General features: G+C 39.7%; 1 protein-coding gene across 2 annotated transcripts in view; it reads left to right on the top strand.

Moving 5' to 3' along the window:
- Positions 1-20,132, top strand: part of GAS7 (growth arrest specific 7) — a 1,296,657-nt gene that overhangs the window by 502,892 nt on the left and 773,633 nt on the right. For both annotated transcript variants that reach the window (XM_086930551.1, XM_086930552.1), the window contains exon 2: positions 2,626-2,746. In XM_086930551.1, coding sequence (XP_086786677.1) covers positions 2,626-2,746 — 121 coding nt within the window. The remainder of the gene's footprint in view (positions 1-2,625; positions 2,747-20,132) is intronic.

Genomic DNA, 20,132 nt, shown 5'->3' with positions numbered 1-20,132 from the left:
GCGTTACTTGTGACTTCTCCGGAAACTTTTATGATCCTGTATTTCCAAACAGGAAGCCAGCTCACCTCTGGTCCTTGGGATTACAAGACACAGCACAAAACACAGTCTTCTTCAAGCAGGGGGACCCAGCGCCTACAAGCACAGACCCAACAGCCTCTCCCTGGGTTAGAACAGCAAACTGCAGACCAGCCCCAGATCACAAAGCAAGGATTGGTCCTTCCACAGCATTTTCTCCAGTTGCTCCTTCTTTAGCAGAGGTTCCTTTTGACCACAGAATTGGTCAAAGCCTTTTCAGTCTCAATCCATTTCTGTTTCATTCCCACGTTCAGGAGTTTCAGCTCTCATAGTTTTACCACTTATTGTCTTTGAAGTTCGTTTGTGCTCAGGGGTCCCTGACCCCTCCCTAAATCAGTTAAGGGTGTCTCCCTCCCAGTGTCAACAGTCTCCCTTTAATACTGGGCGCCGGGTTCCTTAATCACTCAGCAGGAGATGTGTCAATGGGTTTATAGCATGAGCCCACTCCTTTTCACCTCCTGGGTTTCTTCTCGCCTTACTCTTCGGATGCAAGGCATCCTGGTGCCATCTCAACCACTCCCTGGGTCAATACCCATTTCAGCAGAGACACACAGAAATGCTTAGAGCACAAAACTCAGCCACTTTCTAAAAGAGTGGTTTCTTTACACACAGTGTCAAAACCACCTTCACAGAAAGATGTGTTATGACACTGTGAGTTCATACACACTAAACTTCACCTCTCCATTTTAAAGTTACTGGAAACTAGGCTAACAAACACAACATCCAGCCTCCCCATTCTGTCCTATGGGCAGGATGGCCTTTCAGCAGTGAAAAATGATATGGAGTGTTTTTTCGCTGTCTGGACATAACACACCTTAGTATATGTCCTGCCTTTTACCTACACTGCACCCTGCCCAGTCACTACCCAGTACCTACCACAGAGCTGCCCAATGTGTGTTCAAAAGGGACCGTCCGGCCTGACAAGTGGTTGCTCTTGTCAGGGCAACATGCTAACTTAGCAATCTGCGCGCAGGCCCTACACTGCAGGGCTTAGTTCCCTTATCTGCGCGCTTTTGTATTACGTGCCCTGTCACACACAGTGCACACCAATCAGGACTTTACTATTAACGCAAACATACCAATCATGGCCAACCAATTACCATTACATTTTACATAGGGAACACTTATACTTTGACACTGATCAGCAGTAGCAAAGTACCCAAACCATCTAAATTGGCAATTCTAATTCAGGAAAACGGTCTAGGGTGAAGACAAATGTTTAGGGAACTTTAGCCAAAAAGGCCAAGTCTTACAATAGCCAAATGAAACACATTTTTTCTTGTATTGTATATAGACTTTTTTACAGAAATATATATTTTAAGACATGTTCACTCCTAACATGGTTTAGTTCCCGGCTTGTAACACAAAGTGTCTTTGCCTCTTTTGTGATTTCTGGGTTGGGAGAAGAGGGCATTTCATTGGTCCTTGCTGAAGTTGAGGAGGGTAGGCATGGTTGGTTCTATCCTGTTTTAGGAGATGCTGTTTCAAGATTGAGATTTGGAGCAGTGCTTTAAATGGGCCGGTACTATCCGGTACTGAGTACTGGCACTTTTTTATTTTGAGAGGCAAAGTACCAGCACTTCTCAAGAGAAATATAATACTTTTAATTGGAGTGTACCAGCACTTCTCATAAACAATCCGGTACTCTGCTACAGAGTACTTGCACTTCTAATTTTCCATTTCAAGCACTGGTTTGAAGACTGGTGGATCTACATTTTGAATGTATTTGAATGTAGGGAAAATAATTTGACGATTTTGGTCTAATCTCACGGGATACACAAGTCTTGTAGAGTAAAAGAGAAGCAGTGTTAGGTAGGGCTTTATATAAAAAGATCCTGATTATGAAACTGAATACTTATCTGAGCTACACTAGAGGTCACCAGTTCCTTTTTGTTCTGTTGTTGTGACAAAGGTTGTTCCTGCAAGCATGTGTAAACAGACTAGGTTTGGTCCTGGAACGGTACATTACTTCACTAGCGTGCTACCCCTAAGACTATTTAGAGCACACAAACCTGATTTGTCTCAAGTCTCTTGAATAGTAGGCAATAACCTATTGGCACTGATTGTATGCACTTCAGGAGGAAGAAGGACTGTCTCGGGTACTGTGGTGGTTAATTTTGTGATCTACAGATGCCTGGTTCAGCATTTAATCTAGTGATCTTTCTTTATGGCCCTACCTGGGTGATGACCTTCATTACATGCAGGTCAGTTAAAATATGCCAGAAGACGCCTTCAGTATTGAGCTAGTGTTGCTTGTCAAGTTCTCTGAGATGTACATATGTATATGTAACTTTGCATAGCAGTCAATAAAAAAGATTTGGAACTAGGAATACATTTTGTATGTTGCTGCTTATTATTATTATTCGGTCTTCTCTAACTGCCATATTTAAGCATCTGAACTTATTGAATTATCAGTTAATTGTGACTATTTACTGGCATTGCTACCAAATATTTGATTATTTTTTAATTGTTGGTTATTTAGGTAGTCTTGCCTTTAATTTCACTTTCCAACAATGTTTTGTTCTTATTGCTATGTTGAATTTATTTCAGAAGCCCGGCATGGTCAACAGTCAGAGAGTGGAGGATTCAACACATGGCCCGCTTCCTCAGGGCTGGCAATCCTATATGTCACACCAGGGCCGAAGATACTACGTGAACACTCTTACCAATGGTAGGTGATCTTTAATTCATTTAAAAAAGTTACTGAGTGGAATGGAACGAAAGGAGTAGTGTCAATTCATTTGTATGCAGTGCTAGTTGTGTTCAACATGAGCCTATATTTATGTGTGGAGCATCTCATTTGCCAGTCACTTCAAGTGGTGAATGGAGATCACACAACATCTTACACAATCATAACAAATACGTGTGTTTTTTTTTAGTTCCAAATCCATCCTTTCATGATAATCTAGAAAAACGTATGGTGTGCACTTAAACTAAAGGCATATTTGTGTTTTCTATAAAAAAAGCATTTTCAATTGAAATACATGTGTATTGCAAACATTATAAGACATTAACTAACATTTTGGAAACCGATTTAAAACAAATATTCGTATATCAAATAAAACACTCAAAATACTCAAATTGGGCCATTAGAATCTTATATATTAACTGGTTCTTTGTCAATCTCAGTAGTTACCCTTGATCAATAGTAACCTTCCCTCCTGCCCACTGCATGGTAACCACCTTATAATTTCCTCTCTGGCATATCACATGATGGCCACCCTTCTATGCAAAAGTAAACTAACTTGTGAAAACAATACTTCGTTGGCAATCATTACATTTTGCCTGCCCGAATAAGCACTTTTGACTTAAAAAATAGTAAACTCAGCTTTTCTGGATTCTTGGTTTTCTATCCAAGGAAATAGGCTTTCATCTTTCTTTCCTCAAAAATATTGCTTTCGTACCCACCCCTCCAAACCTCACATGGTACCACCAATCTCTTTCATCTGAACTCATGTAATGGCAACCACTGTTTAAAACTATCTTTGGTGTAACCACAGGGGTGAATGACATCACCTTTCCACGTAGAACATGGAAGGGAGGCTATGGGTTTACAAAACAATGTCCTGGGGCACACAGGATTGTAACTTACTTTTTGCCGGGTCAGTTACATATCATCATGTCCTTCTATATCAGTAGTAACAAACCACTGACCTAGTTCATGGTCTTTCCGTATAGCACTATTTTTTGTTTTTTGGAAAACAATTTTTTTTAATTTCTCTGTAAGTCCTTCTTCAGTGAATTGGTGTATATCAACGTTAATGTGCATCTACTATTATCATTACTATACCTCATATTTCTTTAATATCTCGCACAAGCCCAGTACGGGCTTGTCTGCAATTATCAAAAAAACGCAGCAAGCAAAGGCTTTTTCCTCTACTGTTGACTTCACTCTGTTTTTCAATAATATACTACACTAATTTATCCAACACATATCAGAGTGATGACCATAGAACAGAATTTACTTTTTGTCTCTTTCAGATGTTTTGGACAAAACAGGCTTATGTGCTTAGTTCAAGAGAATATATTCCTATGGAAAGAATGTATATATCAAATGTTTATTTTATATTTGTGATTGCTGTTAAGGGTATATTTTGTATGTTTAAGTACATATATAAATCATATCATCATAGTCTAATTAACTGAACTGGTATAAACTAAGACAGAGATGTATGCCCAAGTACCAAAGTACAAACTCTTCAAGTTGCTTAACAGCAGCAGAATGCAGGAGCTGGCCTTAAAGAAGTGGTGGTCCACTTATTTAAAACTCTTAAGAGAGGAGTCCTCTAAATTTGTGAAATTGAAACCCAAAGCTAAAAGCAACCCTCAAAAAGTCCCAGAGCAGATTGCTTATATACCCATGGAGCCAATCATACAAAACTCACAGATACCACAAGAATGTTTTCAAAAGATCAATATGAATATAAAATTAAGGCAGCGCTAGGATTACCCTTTAATTTTATGTAATGACAATACAAATGGACATATAGCTACACTGGTGTGCTCTCCAAAACTATATTAATGTTGGCTGTAAGTGGGCAGAATTATCCAGAGGCGGAGGTGGTTGGAGGCTGTCAAGGAAGAAGTGAAGGATTGTTGAAAAGTTAGAAAGTTTATAGAAAAAGTTACGCACTAGTAAGAATTTACGACCTCTACAAAATATTTTCAATGCATTATGTGCATTAAAATCAAAACCATGGATTACCAAACTCAGTGGTGAAAGGAAGTCCAGTTTCATTTGATAGTGGCATGTAAAATGTTTGAACAGTAGATTTTTTACCATTTATGGATTCTCAATGTGGCCATATTAGATAAGTGGAAATATCTAAAGTCCATTTGATTGTAGTTATACTTCGAGTATATTTGGGATTACTATACACTAACAGCTTCTTTGACCAAACTAACAAGGCACTTGTCAAAATATAACAAAGGATATCAAGAATTGTAATGCATTACAAGTCGATAGCGAATGCATGTAGTTCAACCTAAAGATCTTATATGGAAACATGACCAAGCTTCCTGATTTCACTCTTAAATATGTTTTGGTAATACACACCATTCAATGCCTTTCGAGGTACAATACTACTTTTGCCAAGTCAAATAATCTTAAAATGATGTCTGGGTCCTCATATCAAAATGTGATAATTTAACAGTAAAAAATCAAGTTTAGTTCATCTAGATTTTCATATTAAAAAGGGTATTCTTAACTTAAGCAAGACACAGGAGATGTTTGACATCATCTCCTGTGTCTTGATAGATAATACAAAAATAACAAGTTAGTTGGCTGGAGGGGTCTTAAACTTAATGATCATGTTGCAACTATTCTGTTTTTATATTTTTGCTACTGATCAGGGCTAGATGAAACATGTAATGAGAAAGCATCACCTGGAATTCAATGCTAACCACACACAAAACGCACTGTTTTCTAAACTTCTTTTATTCTACTGCTGTTCCTCTGGGGCAGAACAAGAGATGTATTGTATTTCCGGGATGATGAAATATTTAATTACATTAATTTTATGACATTGTGCCATAGGTATAATGCACGGATACACCATTAATCCCTGCCTGTATTTCAAGTGTTTAGTTCATGTGTTTTTCCCATCAAATTGAATGTGGTGGAGGTGGGGGCTAAGTTTGTTGTTTGCATGTTATGCTTTGAATCAGCGGAAGTGTGTGGGCCATTCTGCTGATACACAAAACTGATTGAGCTTGATAAAATTCTACTTGAAAACCTTTTTCACTTTTTAGAGATACTAGGGAACAAACAAAATAGAATTATATTAATGAAATGCTGGCATTTCGCAGTTTCTCATTCCCAGGTGAAGAAATGTGCAGTGATCTCAATAGCTGTAGCTTGAGTTATTTCAAGAAATACAGTTTGATAACATTTTTTGATGGTAAAATTATGATCTTCCACTAGAATTCAGAATTAATAATCATTTAAAATGTTAGGATTAATGTGTTGTGTGAAATTATGAACGAAAAATCTCACAATTCCGTCTATTTTAAGCATTTAGCATAGTCGTTTCATGCCACTAGAAGCACATTTATGATGGTGTGAAAGATTTTGGAACGTCCTCGTATTTTCAAAGACATATGCCCAGTTAAGGTTTATAGTGTGGATCAATAGTCAGTTCAAACTGAAGAGATATGATAATATATACTCCATATAGCTTAAGCATCAATGGGATTTGTTGCTTTTGGGTGGATTCATATCTATTTATCTCTAAGTATACATATGGTTACATTGCCAGATTGTTATAAGCTTGTAAGATAGATGTCATGCATTGTATAGTGTAATGGAATGTCAGGTGGCCATACTACAAGTTTTGGTGAGGGGTATAAGAATTCATTGTCTGGTTGCTTCACACACCTCTTGGATAAGTAGGCATCCCTACATGATGATCTTTCGCTATCACATAAGCTTCAGGGAGCTTAGTTAAGCCACATTTGCGGAATTGATTTTTCTATGCTCATTACACCTTCTGAGAGAGTCAATACAGTCTAAACTGAGTATTCTATGATCACCAGTGGAATAATTCACAATTGTATTTGTCAAAGTCAGAAATTTGCCTGCCTGTTTCATAGTTTTTTTCTTAGAGTATTTACAACAATGCCCAGGAGTTTGTGTGTAAGTCTTCACAAATCCTAGATGTGTATCCATTTTCTCGACTCCGTGTTCATCATCCAAAGGAGTCCACTGGAAATAAAATCTGTAAGCGTAAATTTTGCAGACGTTCTTCATCACATATAGCTTACATTTCTCTTCCTGATGTACCTTGAATACATTTCTTCAACTGGAGAAACCCCATTTCCTACACCCTTATAACGTTTCATTTGGGATGCAACATACCCTTTACAACTCCCCCCCCCCCCACACACACATACCTTTTCAGAAGTAGATTATTGTGTGTTTTCAGAGAGGGATTTAATCATTACAAACACATGTTTAACGCTCAGAGTGTTTTAAACGGATGGCCCTACTGATGCTTCTTTCACCATTGCTCTACATACACCTCCGCAATCTTTACTGCAGACAATCAAAAGTGTTACAAGCTGTAAATTGAATTTATGGTGAAACGAGCAGTATGCTTTAAATCTTTGACTTATGAATTTATGTTTCTGACTAGAATCTTCTCATCTTCTCGCACTCACCAGGATATGTGAAGATTTTTGTGAATTGGTCATTGTGGTTATTGGGGCTGATTCGCAGACGTATTTTAAAATTCTGAATTCTACACAGGATAGACTTAGGCAAATGGGTTGTATAGCTTTTCTACTTGTAGGGGAGTAGCAGTACCCAAATGATCATGATTGGAAATCTTATGTCTGTGTTACAGATTTACAAGTGTAGTCTTGCTATTTAAAAATCAGTCAGAACACATTATCAACAATAGTAGGCTAATTACCATATTAAACCAGATTAGTATTTTTCCTGTTGAAATTCCTTCCCACTACACTCAAGTGTATCGATTTGTTCAGGAACCATTTCCACTTTGGCCACATATTCACTCCATGTTCTTTTGGGAATACATTCACATGTAGAGTTAGGGTGGAAAGACCATTTTGATAGTTTGTAAATGTCCATCCTAATACATGTTACTTTGTAGTTCGCATCCTTGCCCATTTGTTGGCAGCACCAATATTCCTATCCCTAACCTTAAACATCATCAGTAGAAGATCCACTATACCAGTGGTAGGTAGATACATATATATATATATCTCACCAGTACCTCTCCTGAAGGAAAGAGTGAGCCGCACACATCGCGGTGAGTTTTCAAATTTTATTTTCAGCGCTCCAAATGTCCTAATGCATTTCAGCCCCACTTAGGCCTTCATCAAAGGAGGAGCATGGCAAACATCACGGGACTGTGATTGCACTAACAGCGCCAGCTTGTTGCTCATTCAAATATCCATGATTACCCTCCAGTGGGTGTAAATTACAATGTCGAGCCTTCTGGTTCCTGTAGTTCAACCCAGCCTCTCAGTGATATCCCTTCGGTGGGCGATGTTTGTTAATTCTGCCATATTTCTTCTTTACCACGATTCCTTCACAAACCAATCTGTATATATATTTGTTTTTTGTCAAATATAACCATAAACATAGCTAAAAGTACAGAATAAACATTAGAAGAATAAAACATTAGAAAAAAGAATCATTATAAAATCATATTAAGGCAAGATCATAAGGCCCACTCCCCTTAACCATAAAATGTCTTTGTTGTGAAGCCTAGGTGCCAACTTTTTATAAAGTGCCCAGGTGCATTCCTTCTCAGGGTTTAACAGTCATCACCCCAGGGTCTTGACACAAAAAGTATTTGGGGTGCTTGGAGGGATTGTGACAAAGTTTCACCAACAGAAGGACGCCCACGTACAAGAAATCATATAAAAACTTGGATACTAGGCGGTGACAGGGATACATAATAAAAATCGCAATTAGTTAAAATTTAGCACCAAATTTAAAAAAAAGAGTTTGTAACAGAACTGCTGGCAGTTGTGCTGTTGTTATGGTGCTTGAAGAGATTTAGGCACAATTTAGACCCACTGAGCGAGGTCAATGTTAAAAAAAAAACAATAGAACTTAAAATACTAGCGAGTGGATTATGAAAGTACAACCAGGCATTTAAGAAGTTTGTTACAGGGACTTCAAGGAAATGTGTCATTTCACTAATAACTCTGCCCTACCACTATGTGCAAGGTATGCATACAGTACAACATAGTGAGTGTCTAAAAAATGCCAGAACCAACACTCAATATTTAGGGGTAATCAACAGGAACTGCATGATAAAAGGTTGCAAAAAAGAGTTGCCACCAAATGATAAAGGTTTGGTAACAGGAATGTCTAGCAATTGGACCTTTGCCCACTAAATAGTTGACTGAGTTCGAGCCCCTGTATATGAAATTGCACATGATATACAACAGTACAAAATCTAATCATAATAGGGGCAACACTCCATGTGTTTGGATAGGGAGCCAGTGGCCCCATATTCCCCTTAGCAACCCGCTGTGTCATGAGTGATTTCCCTGGACTCCAAGGGAGCACCTTCATGGTCTACAGTCTCAGCCCCCCTCTGGGCATATGGGTTCTACATAACATGGTCCTTAAAGATGTCCACAAATCACATTAATCAGATGTTAGGTATTGTGTTGCGTGGGACAATGACTCTGACTGCAGATCTGCATGTCCTGATCACCAGTGCATCAAACTCCTTCCTCAATAGGGATCTTCGCAGGTGGCCTAAATGGAGACAAATGCATAGCTGCAGCGTCTTGGATGTCTTATGACTCACATGGCATTTCATGTTCCCCCTTTGAGCTTCTTCCTGCCACTTTGGCATAAAATCTAGTGTGGGGATCTATCCCAGCCTCAATGATCGAAGTTGCTGTTTGATCTTCAGGGAATAGGAAGCCTCCAGCACAAGGAGATTCTTGAGATCATCATAGGTTTTCAGCACCAGCCACCCATGAGGCCACTGCTCCTTTGTCCTCCAGCCAGCTGTGCAGTTTGACACTTGCGTTTAGCGCCTTATTGAATACTTGTGAGGATATGTCTAAGTGCCATAGCTCGCTCAGTCCAAGATTTTCAGTGAAAACTCCAGCCTAATTTGGGCAGGGAATGCTGATCTTGGAAGCCCAAAAACTTGCTTACAAGTACTTCTCACGATTTTATCCAATAGACTGGCCTCTGCGTCCATCATTATTTCGCCTCCAAATGAGAGGGTAGGTATTAATGTTGCCTTTATTTCTGCCGCCAATGGTTGTACAGTATGCCCCCGAAGGGATTTTGTGAACGTTAAGAAAGCAGCCAGTGGACTGTACCAAAGGTGCATCTATAAGTGCAAATGCCCAAAAATATGGAATCTGCAAAATAAACCCTGGGTAGTTTGCTTGCAACTCGCATTTGTGTGCACCTAAGTTAAATGTTGATGCCTGTGCATAAATAGCTTCAAAAATGAAAAAATGATGGGTATTTTTTTTTTAACCTGTCTTCCCTTTCTGTACTTAAAATTCGCCCCTCACCTTACACAAAACTTCACCTTATCAAAAGCTTAAAGGAACACATTCTGCTCCATGTTGTTCTGAAAAGGAGATAAGGGTGGGGAGGTGTCAAAAGCACTGGGATGAGGAAACAAAGGACTATTATTAATGAAGGCTACCAGTAAGTAGTCTTTGTATTACCTCCTCATCTGTCTTTGTAACATCCTCACGAAGTAAGGGATGACTAAGGTTGTTAATGAAAAATACCAAAACAACCAAAGTCAGCAATGAGCGACAAAACCAAAATATAAAAACTGTATTCATCTATTTATGAACTAATTATCTCCAGTTTTTGGACTATCACTGAAAATACCTTGGCCTGAGCTTAAAGCATCGAAACGATGCAATTAACAAATGTATGTACAGCAGTCTTTCTAGTTGCCCCACTTATCTCCTGGACTGGTATTGGATTTACTTGTGACCAGGGTGCCTCTACCCCACCAGTAGAACATCCATGTATTGCTACTAAAGGTTTCTTACCTACTGCAATGTAAGCTTGACAAATGGCATATCCTATCGAAAGACTTAATGTGTCTGTGGAAAGTTTTTATCTGTGGGATCACCAAATCACTAAAATAAGGACTTGGAAGAATGAAAACGTTTCCAACTAGCTAAATAATGTATGACACTCTAGCAATATCTAGAGAGTGAAGTGAGTCACCCCCCCCCCACCTCTTCAGAGTGAAAAACAAGCAAAGTTATCTCTTGGGAACAGTGGAACTAAGGCCCAAGTCTTATACATACCCTGTTGGGGAAAAAATTAAATATGGAGATCATCTTACTAATGACCTTATTTCTCCTAACCTTTTGGCTGAAGTGGTGGCAATTCAGAAATCCACCATTACTGATGGAATACGTTTAAAACAGGGGCACGTTTGGACCTTTTACAGCTATAGGCAAATTTAAAGAATGAATGGGAGTGTGAATTATGAATTATAGGATTTTATTCCGGAAGGTTTTAAGAGAATTTTAGCCAAGGAAATCCTAAATTATCTCAAAACGTCTGACAGCTACTCACTGAGGACTTTAGGCGGAACACTCTAGACCTTTTCTAAATCCATTCCTAAGAAAGTACAAAATTAAGAATAAACTATACATTTGAGATTTAGTTTCCTTGATTTTTGCACCATTTGTAAGCAAGTGCAGTGATTTATATTGTGTGCAATGGTAGAATGTTTTTGGATTCCTAGATAGCTAACACTACTGCTCTAGAGCATCCCTACAATTGGAGATGCACCGTCACAATTCTGGCCTATAAGGTGAAGACGTCTGGGAGTTTGATGAGAAAGAGGAAGAAATAGAAGGCCTCATTGTTTGCAGTTGCATACATTATTAAAAATAATACTGAAATGTACCCTTGCATTAAAGAGGTAAGCAGTTCCTGAAGGGGACAGTAACAGGGTGATGTGAGTAAAATTTGAGGAGAGGGCAAAATGAAGATGTAGAATTTAAAGACAGGCAAAAAAAAAATTCTTCCAAGTTTTATATGTATTCAGTAACTTGTCATAGAGAGGGGCAACTCCTCCCATAGTGAGGATTAGGATGAGGAAGATGGACGAAGAGATATTTCTTGGTTTGTGATTGCAAACCACTTTTCCTGTTTATGAAAGTTGATATTGCACTCGCAAATGGATATACTCATAGAGTGGTTTCATGTGAGTTAATGTACCCCTCTGGGTGGTGAAGTGGGCATCCAAGGTGAGGACTCCTGGATGTTTTTGATTTTGTTCCACAAGTCATGTCCAGACACTGCATCAGTCACAGATTTTGAGGTTCAGTCCGTGTCGGACTGGCCATTAGGGCAGTCAGATAGTGCTTGATGGGCTAGTTTCACAGACCAGTGTGTGGGGTGTCTTTTAAAAAAAAAAAATTGTTCAGCAGTTTGTGGGCCGGTTTACGGCCAGGTAAGCTATTCTTTACTGTTGCTTTCCCTGATATTACCAGAAGCATTGCCTGCAGCAAACACAAATGCATGCAGTCCCCAATACTTTGCAAAGTACCCATATAGTGTGTCGTTACAAGTTCAAAACTGCCCTGAGTTGCAAATGTGGGCCACCTTTTTAGCTATCTTGTTTGCTAATGGGAGCCACCACTTTTAATTTAATACCCGGGCCTCATTTTGTCATCACAGTACGTCCCGAGGTACTCTTGGAAAACAAGTAATATCCATTTTTGCATTCAGGAACATGTACTTTAATATTTTTTTATGCAAAAAACGTCAGGAAGAACAAATGAGGCAGTTTTAATTTTTTTTCTCATTAAAAGGTTTTTACCCATTAGAGAAACCCTTTACCCTACAGCTCACCCTAAAGTGGTAGTTGCTTCTGCCCTTGATAGACGTAATTGTAGACTATATACAGGGCAAGGAGGGGTCACACATGGCTCGTTACAACGAACAGACAGAGATTTGTGGGAGTTCACAAACTTCCAGGGCATTTCCACCCTTGAAACCCCACTGCCCACTCACTAGAGGAGATTTACTTGCCCAGAATCTCAGCTTGAAGAAATATTCTAAAGACTACGAAACTTACTTTTGTGAATTGGAAATGTCGTTGTGCACTCATTAGAAACATTTGTGCTCACAAGTCAGATTTGGATGCGCAAATAACCTTGTGAATTGATGATTTCGGGTCTCTGCAGTTTGTGATCGTGGGTTCCTCTAAAATAACTCCATAGTCGAGAGTGTTCTAATTGCGAAGAGCTTCCTGCCTTTTCTCTTGGCAGGATAAGTTGCTGTGTTGCTGGAATCATTCTGCTTTGTCTGAAGACACTCATTTTGTTTAGTAATCCACTGTTGTCATGTTAATAGAGAAGAGCGACTCCTGCCAGATTCTTTGCATGTTTTAGCTAAATCCCGATTATTTTTGTCCCAGTGCACTTCTTCCAGACAGGCTGGAACGAGGCTGCTGGAAGGAGCTCTCTTCTTCAACAGATCCCCGCAGCGTTTCAATAACTTTTGGCTCCTACTATTCAAACGGGGACCCAGAGGACCCAAAGCAACAACATACTTAACAAACTTTGTCTTTGAATAATTACTGTACGTGGGAACGGATCCAATCTACGCTAATTAACGCTGGGCAATGGGAGGCTCTGCAGGGCTCATTCATTGCACTCTTTTTCTCACGGAAGTCATAGCCCTGCGTGCATTCGGTGGCATCAAACCTCGGAAACTGTGACTACTGCATTCACATTGTCTGTTTGGTTCACACTTACAAAAAAACCCAAGTTAACTAGAACCCAAGAAAAGTCAAATCCCCAACAATATGAGTATTCAGCTATGTCATTTTTCTAATGACCTCTCTATTCGTGGTATAACATAGTTGGAAATAAAGGTTATATCTGGTCAGGACCCACACTTTAATTTCCTTTCTTATGCTAGGCTAATACACACACTTCAACATTATGCACATCCATACTGAACTAACCCCCTAGATTTCAGAAAGAATCTTAAAACAAATCCTTGCAGAAAAACATATGCAGACTTGATTTAAACCAGGGAGAACTTTGAGGCGATCCAGTTTTCAGACTTGCAATGCCTATCCGCTATATAAGTTTATTCCTTTTGCAAGGCTTTTCAGCCCCCATATCATACTGCTGAACTGTTTAATGTCATTGAAGATGAGGCATGCAATGGATCTAATACTGTTAATTAATTAGATGACCTGTGACTTGATCATAACAAAAAATTCCGACCTCTCCCATCAAATAAGGACTAGCAAAAAACTAAATGTAGCTCCCCCATATATACCCCCCTCTGCCCCCATGTGACCCCACATGCATTTCCTATTTTCATTTATATTCAGTTACTCAATGGTTTAATATTCATTTGATCAATTTTGTCACATTATGGTCACGTTATAATGCCTAGTTAAAACCGTAACCACAAATCAGTGCACAATTTTGAAATATACATTCTTGTCACTCCTTCTGATGGTGCCATGGGTGCTTCTAGAAGTAGGTTGACACCTTTTTGTAATGTGAGGCAGATGCAGTCACTCAAAGATCATCACACAGAACTGTTAAAACTGTTAGCAGAAGAAGATAGTGTCTGGTCCCTCAATGTATTGTTAGGGGGCAAAACCGTTCTGCTGTCCAGAGGTTTTGGGAAAGGCTTCATTAACCAAACAAATGTAAGAGACTTTTTTGTAGAACAACCCATGTTTTTTTTGTTTGATTTTGTCTGCAAAATTTAAGTTGAAACTAGTGATTGATGGTCAGGTTTCAACTTGGGATTAAGGGTGTAGTTATTTGATTATTTTACCGTAGTTTAACAATGATAGATGAGTTCGATCTAATATTCCTTTTTCAGCAGCAGAATCTTGTCTCTAGTGGAAAGCATGAACTTACAGGTTTTGCTATATGCAACCGGCAAAACTGGCTGGGAAAAAAAAGTTGACACCAGCCACAAACATATATTTTTGACATTGCTAACAGGCACTGGCTCCACCCCAAATCCGAAAATTATTTAAAGAACTGAAGTAGGAGTTGTTTCTGTGTACCACAACCTCCTTTCTATTACAAGTGTGTGCCAAATCATTGAATTAAAATAGTTTTGAGGTGGTACATTAGGATGTATGGACTTACAATTGCTATATTCTTTATCTCTTGTGACTTCCCTATAGTTGACTAACATTCTTTTAATCTTCCCATCATTGCAATCACTCATTCATGCAGCTAAGCAGGTGAAAAGAGATCGGAGAGTTTGAAGTCACAATGCACTTATGACATTTAACCTACACTTCCGTCAGACTTTGGAGTCATATCAGTATGTAATATTTATGACCAATAATGTTAATTGATGACTTATTTTTTTCTCAATTCTCTTTTGGGCTCTGGTTGTGTTCACTCTCCATTCCTAGGGATTTCCTCCTGGATTATTGTATCCCGAATTTTGTTAAACCTGTGTCTTCTCCTTTTTGTCCCTTGATACCTTGTTTGCTAAGGTTTTGGTTTGGACTTCCTCTTAAACATTTCAGTTCGACATTTCAATATATAGTTTACCATCAGGTACTCACAGAAGTAGAACAAAGAGAGGTGAAAGATTTAGAGAGTGTTCAAATATATTAAAGTAGGGGTGTTTTTATTTAATACATGTAGTAAAAACTAAGTTAAATATTTGAGAATGGCTTCTTCAGTGACTGTTGCTGAGTCACCAATTATGGAATCTATAGAATTAAAATCATTACAGGGAGTTTATCAAATCTTTCCCTTTCTCATACAGTAGAGGTTGGGCAGTGTCCCTGAAGTGATTCAGGCATATATGTGTCTAGCATTAACAACATGGTATTTTTAATTCTGAAGCAGATGCCAGTGGCCTAACATTGGCCGAGCTGGAATTCCGTTTTTATAAAAGCAACCATATCCTCCTAATCAAAGCATTTGTTGGAGGGTTTCAGATTGTCTTTCGATGAGTCTGAGAAGTTACTCATTCTGAAGGTCCATCATGACGTTGCAGGATTATTAAAAAATGTCAACTGGCCATTTAGGAAGCCCCAGAAGCAGTGCTTATTTTGAGCCAGTGGTTACCAGGGTGGCCCATTGGCCCTTGTTTTTGGGGACTGTCACAATTTTTTCTGCATAAACCATTTATCAAGAGCAAGACAGGGAAAACACATAAAGTGGAAATATGGAGCAAGAGAAATATGGAAAAACTTAATAAAGGAAGAAAGCAGGAATCTGCATGAGTGCGAAAAAGAGGCAGTGAGTGTCTGGTACTGGTATTGGAAGAAAGTGGCATAAGGTGAATGATTCAAGACAACAGAATTGTGGTATTCAGCACACCAACATTTAATAGCACTGAATGCGGACTTCTGAGCAAAGCATTGGGCACCACCAAAAAGCATAAATACAGGTTCAGCGGAGCTGTAGAAATATGCCAACAGTGGAAGGGGTTCCGCCCAGCTGCAGATCACAGCGGAAAGTTGATAGGGGGAATTTTCGAAATGGATCACATTATGTTCTTGTTAGTTATGGAGAGAGTAATACAAATTAAAAGTAGTTATGAAAGGAGTAAAAGCTCATAACTATCCTGCATCTAAAAATAGAGGAGGTAAAAGTTGTGGTTACCTTATGTTTATGAAATGTAAAATGTTTACATTTTTTGAGACTGCCTGAATGCTTCTTGCTTCTGACTGCACTGTTCTGTGCAAAATGTTACTCATTTATACTTCCTGACTACTCTGCTTGGTGACTGGAAATGTTTCTACCTTTGCATAGAGGAGGTCATAGGCCCTACAGACAAGCAGCGGTAGAGCAAGCTGTGAGTCCAGTCACCATAGCACATAAGAAAAAAAAGAAGTGACAAACTCCACTAGCCACAAAGACTACTTTTCAAACTCTGCCTTAATCTCTAGATGCATCTTTGTCAGTCAATAACTCTGCTTGTTAGCTTGCACCACCACAATCCTCTAGCTATCATGGTGGCAGAGTACAAGCTAATCAGCTAAAGTGTGGATATAGGGAGATACTGCAAAAGGGGGAGTAGAACAGTTACAGAAATGCTGCATTATACTCAGGAGAGAAGCTGTGGTTGTCGCAGTCGAATCTAACACCAACATAAGGGGTCCAGAGTTGACCAGCCTCCTGTTATTCAATACCAGCAACACCGCAAGTCCGTGTGTGCTTTACAAATACAGATGATGACGTTGAATTAAATGATATAACCTCTAGCGGAAATACCAAAAGTTATTTTCCATTCATAAATAAAATGCAAGGCACAATACAAAAGTACCATATCGTAAACCTGAGTGTCTGTAACATCTCTGCATGATTGTCGTTTTTCTTCCTCGGCTCAGGAATAGAATGAGAAACAAATATTGAAATTCTTCTGTCAAGGCCATTATTCAGATAGTAATTGAGCTTGTGATGTCCCGTATCACTTACGCCAATACTCTTTACTTAGGTCTTCCTCAGGGCCTTAGTCAAAGACTGAAGCATAAACTATACCAAGGTGCCAGATGTATCTAACAACGACCTAAATACTGCCTCACTAAACCTTTGTTAAAGGAACTTAACTTGTGCCCAGTTGCTCAGAGAACCCTCTTCAAAAATGGGTTGTATGATCTTTAAAATCCACTATGGTAAATGCCCCTCTTATGTGTCTTCTATGATATAGAATTTCATTCCCAGGCATAATCTCAGATCGCGACGCCACAAATTCAAGAGGAAAAGACTGGAGGGAACCAGGTTAGCAGTGTTGGCTCCTGGTGTTCAGAATTCATTTCCAGACAACATAAGAGCAGCTACCTCTTAAATGCATTTTAGAACCCTGCTAAAATAATGATTTTTCTGACAAACCTATGATTAATCTGCATTGTTAATCTGCTGCTAGTGTTCTCAATGCCACAAAACGAGTCGAAAAAAGGACACTTTAAAATTTCCGTATAGCATACCATAGTAACAGAATCTCATTTCTTTGTGTCCTGTTTTCATGCCACGTTTCTTTCTTAGCATGATTACGCACTTCTATGGCTGTGTTGGAAATTGGGTTACTGGTTGAGGGTACTGAATCCCTACTCAAGCAAGAGCCACAATCTCTGTCGGGGTGAAACACAAGCAAACCCCAAATTAACGTTTGCTTAACCCTCTGGTAGCTTGTCACAAAGCCATCAGGCTAAACTTGGGGGCAAGGTCTGAAGTATTTATGCAGCACTAAAGTAAAAACACAAAACAAGGAAAATCCACACCAACTTAGAAAAATGATTAACATTTAATAAATGATTTAACTCCAAAACAACAAAAACCCAATCAGAAGACCAGGAGATATGTATTAAAGTTTTAAGTAAAAACAGTGCCTAAGCACAAAGCACCACCTGTGAGTAGGTTTAGGTTTTATATTAACTGTACAATTAATTAAAATCTTTACAGTAAAAGAGAAAGTACAGAGATCGATAATTCTAAAAAAACTTTCTTTCATGTTTGAAAGAAAGAGTGGAGGAGTGTACCTATGCTAATTAGGATAATGGTATATAAGGAGAGAACAATATGGGTAGTGAGGAATACAACTCCCACAGTCTTAGTCCCATTGATTAGGAGTTCCCAGCATTTGTATTGGTTCGGATTAGTCTTTACGTTATTGGTTACAAGGGCGAACAGGAGGCTTTTTCGGTGAAACAACGGGTCTGGTTCGGTTCAGCTCGTGTCAGTTCTTGTTGTGGTGAGTATCCTGGATGAAGAGATACTCTTGTTATGAGTTTTTAGTGCTAAACTAATTTGGTGAACAAATTTCACTGATCTCGCTAGGAACATGGTGTTATTGGTTGACAAGCACAGGGCTGATACTTCTGAGCATGTTGTTATGCTCTGATTAAGGCAGATCGGGCACAGCAGTCGCCGACGTTCGCTCTTGAAATGAGGACAGCAGCAAGAAGGTGCAGCCAGGATTCCCTTTTGTACGTGCAAAGCATGCAGGATATGGAGACCCCTTTTTGGGCCCAAGCGGGGTTGAAATCAGCTATCCCGAGCGTGATCAGCCTCATGGATAGAATTTTAATTCGAGCGTGTGTTGTGATGGCCTCGCTTAAATATGGTTGTGCTTTGCCCACCGTATAGGAGTTGTTTAGGGGTTCCAGATTAGAGCTTCGACGAATGGATCTATAATCAAGTTCAAAGGAGATTTCATTCACTTGTTTGTTGATAGCTCTCTTCCTCTCTCTTATCTGGCCGCTCCAGACTGGGACAAAGTCACAAGTTCAGATCGACATCAATCGGGCTGAGTAGAGGGACCAAATTAGGCTTGCTGAACAAGAGCATCTTAAATCCTGGTTGCCGAGAATTTTGAGATCCCCCATCGAGCATACGTCAATCAGCAGCTGTTCTGGGGGGTTGCAATGTGACATTGGGCAACATCTTTGATGCAGCTGACAAGGAGTTTGAGAAGCATAGTCCTGCATCAAAGATGCATTGTGCACTGCTGCTTCCAAAGATGTCATGGGTTTTGTGATCAATGAGGGCTTGTGATACGAAGGCCTGCGTTGAGGATGCATTGCACAGCAGAGGTTCCAAGGAGACTTGGGACTGCGATGCAAAGTCTTTGGTCGGAATTGCATCGTGCAGCAGTGGTTCTGAAGTGGATCTTTGATGAGATGCATCACACTACATTGGTTCTACACACAGGATCACAGCTCAGCTGGCAGAGCACAATCAGCATTACTTCAAAGGGTCCTGGACTAGGGGGGAATCACTTAAGGGACGAGTCACAGCAGGCAGAGTCCAGGTGCTGTGTTGAAGGTGTCTTTAGCCTTTTCTGTCTCTGATGCTCTGATCAGAAGGGCAACCAATTGGCCCTTGGAGTCATTCGAATGGTTCAGGATTCTAGAGGCATGTCCACTTCCTCATTTGGGCAGCAGGACAACAGGGCAATAGAGTAGCAGTTCTTCTGGCAGAGCATCACAGCAGTCCTTCTCGGAGAGCAGCACAGCAGTTCTTCTGAGTCTTCTACAAGTCCAGAGGTGTACTGAAGAGATTTAGGTCTGAGGGTCCAATTTTTGTAGCTGGTGCCCACTTTGAAGTAGGAGAAGGTTCTAAAGGTTTCCACCATCAGAGGCGTTTGCAATTTCCTGCATCCCTGCTCAGGCCCCAGATAATCTGGGGGGTACAATAGACTAGTGTCAAACCCTTTGTGAGTGGGCTCAGGCTGAGCCTTTGTGATGTGCAAGTGTGGTAGGTGACAGCTCAGTCTCCCTATTAAGTCAGAGATGGCCCATCCTGCCAACCCCCATCTTCCCTTTGTCTGACTGTCTTGGAGCAATTAACAAAGACCACTGCCAGCTACACCTAGCTATATTTCTCAGGACACAGACCGCAGACACCAAATTGTTGGGACAAGGAAATGCCACCATTAAAGAGGGCTTTGAGTTACAGTTCTTTAGAAACCAAACTCAACAATCCTACCTACACCCAATTGAAAGTCATCACTTACTCAATGTAATAGGTGAAACCAATGTTATCGTATCGGAGCGGTAGGACTTTTAGTAGTGGAAATTGAATGGAAGAGTTTTTCATTACCAGGACATGTG

The sequence above is a fragment of the Lissotriton vulgaris genome, chromosome 7 (genome assembly GCF_964263255.1).
Source record: "Lissotriton vulgaris chromosome 7, aLisVul1.2, whole genome shotgun sequence".
NCBI lineage: Eukaryota > Metazoa > Chordata > Amphibia > Caudata > Salamandridae > Lissotriton > Lissotriton vulgaris.
The sequence above is the reverse complement of the archived record's forward strand: the minus strand, read 5'-3'. Positions and strand labels throughout refer to the sequence as shown.